At 50.8% G+C, this 8,362-nt stretch overlaps 2 protein-coding genes across 2 annotated transcripts; one reads left to right on the top strand and one right to left on the bottom strand.

Moving 5' to 3' along the window:
• Positions 1 to 367: 367 nt before the first annotated feature.
• LOC100900892 (plasmolipin) lies at positions 368 to 1,978 on the bottom strand. Its single transcript, XM_003746872.1, has 5 exons — positions 1,726 to 1,978; positions 1,425 to 1,534; positions 1,092 to 1,265; positions 798 to 896; positions 368 to 559 (listed from the first exon to the last, which is right to left on the bottom strand). The coding sequence occupies exons 2-5, from the start codon at positions 1,524 to 1,526 to the stop codon at positions 368 to 370; spliced, it is 567 nt and encodes a 188-aa protein (XP_003746920.1). The 5' UTR covers positions 1,527 to 1,534; positions 1,726 to 1,978.
• A 1,305-nt stretch (positions 1,979 to 3,283) lies between these two features.
• Positions 3,284 to 7,194, top strand: LOC100900745 (CAAX prenyl protease 1 homolog). The gene is made up of 12 exons (XM_029112470.1): positions 3,284 to 3,358; positions 4,290 to 4,361; positions 4,457 to 4,564; positions 4,722 to 4,868; positions 4,963 to 5,029; positions 5,134 to 5,270; positions 5,383 to 5,458; positions 5,573 to 5,726; positions 5,821 to 5,989; positions 6,105 to 6,419; positions 6,565 to 6,660; positions 6,758 to 7,194. Exons 2-12 carry the CDS (start codon positions 4,308 to 4,310, stop codon positions 6,878 to 6,880), a joined length of 1,446 nt encoding a protein of 481 aa, XP_028968303.1. The 5' UTR covers positions 3,284 to 3,358; positions 4,290 to 4,307; the 3' UTR covers positions 6,881 to 7,194.
• Positions 7,195 to 8,362: the final 1,168 nt, after the last annotated feature.

The raw sequence follows: 8,362 nt of genomic DNA, 5'->3' as shown, positions 1-8,362 counted from the left end.
AGCATTGAAACTCTAGCTGTAGCCCTCCCGAGAACGGGACTGGAACCCTCGAATGATCGCCCGTTTCGGCTGGAGGGTTCGACTCAGACCGACGATTTGTGAAATCAAGTGTGATGTCATGCGAGACTGAATCAGTGGAGAAAGCAGAATTTCGAAGGGCGACACCTGCCATCCGTCGGGGATGAAGTCTGGATCGGTATCACTGCCGAAGCCGGATCATCACCAGATCGAATTTCGACGAGTTTTTGCAGCGAATAGTACCACCCGCGAAACGGACGTTGGGTGCAGCGTGGAAGGTATTGCCATGGGATAGCGTATGTCTGCCGTATCGGTTGCGAGTTGCGATATGCGTGTGTCCCACGAGAGCTCAGTACGCTGGGAAATGGTCTGGCGATGTCGGGTCTGCCATGCCTTCTGGTTGCTGATCGAGCCCCATTTCTCCTCCGACGTTACCGCCCGGTCCCGCAGAATAACCGGTCTCGGTTACGCCTGCCTTGTATGCTTTGAACTTGAGAAAAGCGTCGGTCCCGTAGAGACCCATCCCAGCTACGGCGAACACCTGAGAATCGAATGGAACTCACTTCAATATGTGCAGTGTTTCCGACAATTCCCAGATCGATCGAGACCCCATTATTTGATTCGCCGAAGACAGACACGATTGGACCGTGGCTGACGGAGGCGGGGATTCAAAGCTGGATGTATGCATGCGAGGCGTGATATTCATTGCTGTTGATTGCTGAGAAGAATCTCTCACAACTAGAATTCCTGAACTTATTTTTGGAAGACGCGACACTTACCGCCAGCGCAAGCATGTGCAAGTCATCTGTAGCATTCAAAGCCGCGGCCAGAGTAGCGATCAAGTATAGTCCTGCCCAAAGCGCTGCATAAGTGAGTTCCTGCAAACAATAGACTCACTTTCAAGAAATGCGATTACTCGAGTGCTTCGGATTCAATCTCCTCCTCAAAACCGTCTCTGTTAGCCCTCGGTTCGCCATTATATTTCTTCCTCGACTTGTGATTTAGTTTTTCTCGGGAGAGCGAGCGTCCCTCGAGATTACCGAAGGAATAAGACAGATCTTCCGACTTCTCACCACTTGAACCCAAGGGACGACAGGGATTTTGTCGAAGATATGTAGTAGATAGAAGAGAAGCAAGAGAATGGTGACCCAGAAGCCGGTCATCGCAACAAAGTTGAACCAACTCGTTGTTCCGCTGTACTTGGGATCGCCGAACTCACTGAACACGAAGCCGATGAGAGCATTCCCCTGGAATGAGGAACTCGATCTTAGCGCTTGAATGCTGATTCTTCGTTTCGAATATGATGGAGCCCGCCAGGCCTTCCCCCAAGTTTCGCCTCTGAGCGAGTCCTCGGGAGAAAATAGGATGACTCGTTCAGGGAAAATGTAACTCTCTCCGACTCTCACCAGCTGACACATCTTGAGGTATCCAGGAATAGTTCGCAGATAGCTCATGTCGAAGTACTGCAGGACCGCCTGCAGTTGCGCTGAGTCGATGAGTCCTGCCATTTTCAGGTCTGAAAAGAAGCGTTGGTCGAGCCCTTGAAGCGAAAAATACTACAACGGAGACCGACGAACTCCGACGGAACTGGAATCATGGTTATTTTTCGAATTCTCGTAGATATCGGAGTGACCAAAAGTCCTCCATTGGGCCGTTTGCGCGGTCGCTTCTCGAGCGAGGAACACCGAGATGAGCCGCCGCACTCACCGGAAGGATACGCGAATGTCAGGAGGTGATCAAGCGATCGTTCGATTTCAGTCGCGGCGGAGCCCGCGTGGAGGCGCCAGCGATCGTTGGGGCCTGTTGCACTCTCGGTTAATTGTGAGGGGGAGCGAGACTGGTAAACTCCGTTTGTCTAGTCTTTACGGAGAGCGGAATTCGAGGCTCCTGCTTGATTAGAATTTAGCAAAAGTCCGAAAAGCCGTGAACTCGCTGACTCCGGGACGGTGGTCAACGATCTCTGTATCCAAAATGGTGGGTTTGGAACGACCGGGAGAGGCTCAGAGAAGCAGGGCTTCGCCTGCAATGTCTGGGACAGGACCCGGAAGAGGGCGCCCCTAGGCGTTTTGTTTTGCCGGGAAGGGGTTGGGGGACCATGCGGGTCCTCGGTGGACAGTTTCGTTTTCTAAAGGTACTAGGTTTCTAGGTTCAAGAAGTCTAGGTTTGCATTCAGGCTGATCTTGAACATGATATTTTTCGGTCCTGATTGCGAAAGATGGGAGACTGTTCTCTGAGGCCCATGTCGGTCTTTCGAGTCGAAAGGCGCCACCTCCGGCTTATCATGAAAAGCCCGGAACATCCGGCGGAAAGGGGAACCCTCAACTTGCGAAGTTCCGCTGAAGAGGAGTGATCGTCGAGCCTCGGGGCACCAAATCGTGCGTGGCCTAGATGGCTCGAGTATCCGAGCTGCTCATTTTGCCAGTCTCGTTATGGGCTCTTCGTGTCCACAGAAGGACTAAATAGGATAGGACACTAGGAATCGCTCGATTTTTTTCACCCGCTCCGCCGGACGTTTGAAAAGACTCCCGAGTATCGAGGGTGAACGTTCTCTCAGAGATTACTGATTGAAGCTATAGGGAATTTCGGACCGAAAAAGACTGCTTCAAGGCATCGCCGCAGCGCAGGGAGTGATTGGGATTGGACCGCTCTAACCTCGGCGAAATAATCCGGACTCTTATTGTCACATCGTGATCATGGGGGAAGATCGACCAAAGATTTTCAGTCTTGAAACTGCTTTGCGTCCCGGGAGCAGGCTCTCCCGGCAAAAACATCGAGGAGGAAATGGGGACAAAACTAAAGCTGCTATCTCGAGCGAGCGCATTGCAGCTCCCCAGAACTCTGGCTCGTGATGCTTGTGCAAAGCAGTGTGTTCGTCTGCCCAAATCTTCAGCACCTCCCAGAGTCTGGTCAAATGTACCGCAAAATCAAGGTGGGAGGGATCAAGGGATTGAGCTTTCTTCCGCGATCTACGTATGTATCTCGTCCACAGCGCAGAACTTCGTCCGTAGCACGCGGTGGGGTTAGGCAACAGATCTCCCGAGGGGGATCGAAACTGAACTGGAATGGATGAAATCAGACAACGAAGCCGAATCATTATTCATTCCGCGGACTCTGTCACACGGGCTGCAGTAAATCTTACGTAGCCACTAGCCACCCATCGCTCGAAACCGTCGTCTTCTTTGAAGCAGCTGAGATTTCGAATTTTCGCGCCATATAACTTGAGTCATCCACCGGCAGACAGATTCGGTTATCCGTTGTCATATTGTGGGTAATTCACCGAATTGTCTCACGACCTATTGAAAAATATTCATCGAGTGATTCAAGCGCGGCAGTGTCACAGGTAAAGTTACTGGAGATCATTACTCTGTTGTTGTGAGCTCCAAGCGCAGTCGAACGTTCGATTTCCGAAAGGTACAGTTTTCACGGTGTGGTTCGCTTCGGCGAGCAACGGAAACCTTCGGTCATCGAAGAAGTTGTGGCATTCATCGACTTCGAACACCGAGGTGTGCACGAAGAGAGATCAGGCTCGGATTTGGGCGGCTGACCGGTATACGACTCCGAGCAGATGAGGGGCTACCGGCTAGTGTGTCCAATCCGACTCTTGAATCTGCGCAAGGCTCTTCCCCGTCGTTCCGTCCCTCAGAATCCCCGGATCCCGGGCTGAGCCTGTTTCTTGCCCTTATCTACGACAGAATCGGAGAGAAAAGAGAGCAGGAGCGACACCGCCTTCAAACAATTCAGACGATAAGGGCCTCGATGGGCACTAGTATTCGCGTAATTCAATCCTCGACATCAACGACTTCGAAACTTGATCTTGCGACTAGAGGCGAAGTCCAAACATGAGACGCGGACGAGCGACAGTTCAGCAGGATTCAAGAGTAATTCCTTTCGAGCCATCGAAAACTCAAACTCCTCCTCATCCCATCCTCAAGTGTTTTGACGATCATAATTGTTATTTTCCTCAATTCCCCTCATGTTCCTGCATCGATCAATCATTATCCCTGCCGCCCACCGATCTCGGATCGTTGAAATTCTCCTTTACCGAATCCAATATTAAAGCTCTCGAAGACAACGCGTGAAGGATCTGCATGTTCACATTGCCGGGCTCTTCATCGATCCACGACAAAAAGTCTCCCCATCGGGCCTTTCTGGAGCAGAATTCGAGACCCTTTCCAACTATGAGCCGTTGGAAGTCTTCGGCTACGATACTACATGTTTTGGTATTTCACCGGGACTTCTCCTCTGTAACTAGATCCTATGTATTCTTCCAGGATCGCGCGGCTGCCATCATGGAAGCCGCTGCAGATTGGTCGATGCATGCGATCGACGATCTTCGATCATCGGTGAGTCTCCGATCTGCGATACCGCCTGCTAAATCTTAGTAGCGAGCGCGATGGAACGTGCGAGTGCTGCAAGTCGTATAATTCTTTTTTTCTAGATCGTGCGTTTCGGTGGCCCCTACTGGACGGCTGAGAACATCCTGAGGTTCAGCATAGCCTACACCCTCTTGTCCTATATATTCCATTTATACGTGCAGTACAGACAGGTGAGTCGCATATCCGCAATTCAGCGGATACTCGGAGAGCTCATCCACTGCAATGATGCTTTCCGATCGCAGAGAACTGCCTCGGGTTTCCCGACAGGCGGAGCTCGGCTGACGATGGTATGACACTGAACGAAAGCGAAATTCCCGTGAATTTCAGCACAGAATCTTCGTGAAGCATGACTTCGTCCCGAACGAGGTTGTCAGTATCATGGACCAGAAGACCTTCACGAAGTCGCGTCTGTATAATATCGACTTGTCGACTTTCGCCATGATCAAATCGACCTGGGGCCAAATCACATCTCAAGTGAGAGGGGATCTTCCTCAGGGGAAAAAACATTTGAAAATCATTCCAAATATACGTTTCGGCCCATTCCATTAATTCAAGTCATCTCTCTCAGCTTGCCTTGGTATACTACCTTAATGCCCTCATATGGAAACTCTCTGGGAGCACCTTGACTAGAACAGGTTAGTACTCCGCCGCTCTCCGGGAGAACATCCACACCGAGACCCATTCAAACACGAGCGTTTCTCGAGTCTACCGAGGATCAGAGAATGCTTTCCCCTTCCAGGTTTGGATGCGGACAACGAATATTTTCGTATTTGCATGTTCATGATCCTCATCTCGTTACTGAGCTTGGTAATGAGCCTGCCTTGGTCGGTTTACGGAACATTCGTCCTCGAGGAGAGGCACGGCTTCAACAAACAGGTGAGCTGTACCCCAATATCCTCGTGGAAGACTAGATATCGACGACGAGGAACCACCTCAGAACATGCGCGACCGCTAAGAGTCGTCTGACATCTCTCTCTTCGACTTCCAGACTGCAGGTTTCTTCATCAAAGATAAAGTAAAGGGATTCTTACTGAGCCAGGTTCTCATTAACCCCGTTGTCTGCGGTGAGTTGACAGCCGGCTGTGAAGCGGACTTCCCAGAGCCGATGATATGCCTCAGGTACGGATTTTGAGATCATACGTTTGGGATCCAAATGCGATATACCGTCTATGTTACAGCTGTGCAGTATATCCTGACGAACTACGGCCAAATGGCGTTCTTCTACGTGTGGTTGCTGGTCTTCGGGTTTTCGATTTTCCTCATCAGTATCTACCCGAATATCATAGCTCCTATGTTCGACACCTTCAAGACTCTGCCCGCCGGGAAGCTCAAGTACGATTGTGACCAGCTCTGCATCACATACGCTGAATGATATGCTCTCGGACTATTATAGCGTGCGAATAATCCAATATTTCCCTGATTCTAGGTCAGACATCGAGGCCCTAGCTCAGAGTGTAGGATTTCCCCTAACTGAAATCCAGATAGTCGAGGGCTCGAAACGATCTACCCACAGCAACGCCTATTTCGTTGGGCTCTTCAAGAACAAACGCATCGTGCTGTATGACACGCTCGTCCGAAGCTACTATTCGCATCAGGTGCCGCGCTTCGCAGATTTAGTTCCCTCGGCAAAAAATCGAGTTCATGAATTCTTTGGTGAAGTATTTCATTCATTGATCATCCTCTTCTGACGGCGGGAATTTCGTTTTGAAGAGAAAGAGTGGCGAAGATCCTGAAAACGAAGAGGGCGACAGAAACGACGATGAACAATCCACGAAACCGGCACAGAAAGGATGCACGGACGAGGAAGTCCTTGCGGTGCTCTGTCACGAGATCGGCCATTGGAAATACTGTCATACCTACATCATGATGTTCATCGCACAAGTTCACATTCTGATAGGGTGTTTGACGTTTTCACTCTTCACCGATTGTAAGCCTCTGTTCGAAGCCTTCGGTTTCGTCGACGAACAGCCCGCCTTCATCGGACTCCTGCTTGTCTTTGGAACCGTGTATAAGCCCGTCGACGAGGTGAATAAGTTTCTACAGTCCAGCCACGCGTTGGAAAAACTTTTCGCAACAAGTCTCCAGCTTTATCACACATGACTAATGATTCTCGGAAGGAAATGAGAGGTGATCTAGTTCTACGGTTCTAACGACTTTCCTGACATTTCAGCTGCTGAGCTTCTTCACCATGTACCTCTCGCGTCGATTCGAGTTCCAAGCGGATGAATTCGTTCGAAAAATGCACAGGGCGTCCTATCTGAGAGAGGTTTGTGTGATCAATCGAAGCAATCTGGAGCAGATATATATCATGCAACGAGCTCATGGGCCCGTAATGAGCCGATTTTCCCTCTTCGCGCTTCCAGGCCTTGATCACCCTGGAGAAGGACAATCTGAGTTTCCCGATCAGAGACTGGCTGGATTCCGCTATAAACAACAATCACCCAACGCTCCTCGAAAGATTGGAAGCCCTCGGGAAAACGGATTGATCCTGCCAGACATGCCCAAAGGGGAGGGAACCCATGCTGGGGAGGATCGGAGGAAGATATGTTTGATAAAAGTTGTACAGAATATGAATGCTCCGAAAATTGAATCTGTGCGTGCTCAAAACTGTATATCATGCTGCGCGAGAGCTCCGTAGAGGGAGTCCTGACCTCCCGGCACATAACTTGATTGGAACCTGAAGAGGAAATTCCCAAGCGAAAAAAGCTGGTCCGAGTTTGGTGATAACTTACTACATATGGTTATTCGGACGATTATAAAGATGATGGAGGCGGGGACTCGCATCCCAGGAGTACCATTTCCTATGAGGAGCCTTTTTTCTCAGCAGACTCACTACATTCATGGTTTTTCCTCCAATCATTTGAAGAGCAGAAATGTGTATTCCTGGCTTCGAAATAGTTCGCAAACAGGAACACGTTCAGTTGGGCAGTCCCATTCCCCGTGCACCGAGGCATCGGATGAAGGCGCGTGGTACGAGTTGAAATGTCTGCCCGACTTCGGTGCTGATCATTATCATCGATACTTCCCAAGGCGATTGGCTGCAGCTCAGAGACTTACTGGAAAGAAACTCCTCCGAGAATCGTAACATCACAGAACTCTTCGGCCATGAGAAGATCTTGCGGTAGCATTATTAGCCTCCCAGAGGAGTGATTGCCGCCATCGACACCCTGAGTGAGTGAAGAATTCCATGGAATGGCCGACATCGAAGTATTCCATTTCGTCGATTCAATTCGTCGGTAACGCGTCATCCCGAGCGGGACCGATAGGATCCTCCGGAATCGGAATTCGTTTCTGTCGCCGCGCGCAGCCAGCTCAATCGGATGACGCGCCGAGAAATACGCATCCGAATCCAAATTGAAAGAATCCGACGGGGGTGAGACGTGGGTCAGCCGCCTGAAGACCGTCCCCAAATGACAAGCTCCCGCTGCCAGCCGGTCAGGCAGCACCGGCCCCTGAAGTCATCACCCCGGAGAATTCGAATTCAGATCCAGCTTCCGGTCCAACTTTTCTTCGTCCGTGTTGTCGATCTTGCGGCTGCCCTAGGAGCTACATCACGGATTGAGCCCACGGTACCCCCTCATGAGCCACGAGAGGCGCTGTTGAGGGCTCCTGCGCGCGCCGGTCGGCTCTGCCTCCTCGTCGAGTTCAAAACACGGGCCCCCACAGCTCTTGTGGTCCGAGAGCGATCCGCTCCAAAGATAATGGCGAAAGCGGCTCGCCGCATGACTCTCTGTGCAGGCTGCGCTTAAAGCTGATCTTCCACAAGCTACCTCAAGAGGAACCTTGGAGAAAGGTATGAAGTCTAAGAAAGACCAGGGAAGGTATCCTGACATTTGTAAGGGAGAATTCGAACGCTTGACCGGGCCGTTCGGGATGCCGGTGACTGGACCTGACCGTGCCCTCATTCGAGAGTTCGCGACAACTCTTACAGACCAGGGAATTGCTGCCGAAATGGACGAGTATTACTG

Source organism: Galendromus occidentalis, unplaced genomic scaffold (assembly GCF_000255335.2).
Source record: "Galendromus occidentalis unplaced genomic scaffold, Mocc_1.1 scf7180000077505, whole genome shotgun sequence".
In the NCBI taxonomy this organism is placed as follows: Eukaryota; Metazoa; Arthropoda; class Arachnida; order Mesostigmata; family Phytoseiidae; genus Galendromus; species Galendromus occidentalis.
This window is presented reverse-complemented; position numbering and strand designations above follow the sequence as displayed.

Excerpts from the sequence above, each read along its gene's own strand:
- LOC100900892 (XM_003746872.1), bottom strand. The coding sequence starts at position 1,526 with ATGGCAGGACTCATCGACTCAGCGCAACTGCAGGCGGTCCTGCAGTAC. Across the intron at positions 1,266-1,424 it reads ACCTCAAGATGTGTCAGCTG|GGGAATGCTCTCATCGGCTT; the intron begins GTGAGAGTCGGA and ends TCCTCATTCCAG. Across the intron at positions 897-1,091 it reads TCGTCCCTTGGGTTCAAGTG|GAACTCACTTATGCAGCGCT; the intron begins GTGAGAAGTCGG and ends TATTGTTTGCAG.
- LOC100900745 (XM_029112470.1), top strand. The coding sequence starts at position 4,308 with ATGGAAGCCGCTGCAGATTGGTCGATGCATGCGATCGACGATCTTCGA. Across the intron at positions 4,565-4,721 it reads TATACGTGCAGTACAGACAG|CACAGAATCTTCGTGAAGCA; the intron begins GTGAGTCGCATA and ends CGTGAATTTCAG. Across the intron at positions 5,727-5,820 it reads CTGCCCGCCGGGAAGCTCAA|GTCAGACATCGAGGCCCTAG; the intron begins GTACGATTGTGA and ends CCCTGATTCTAG.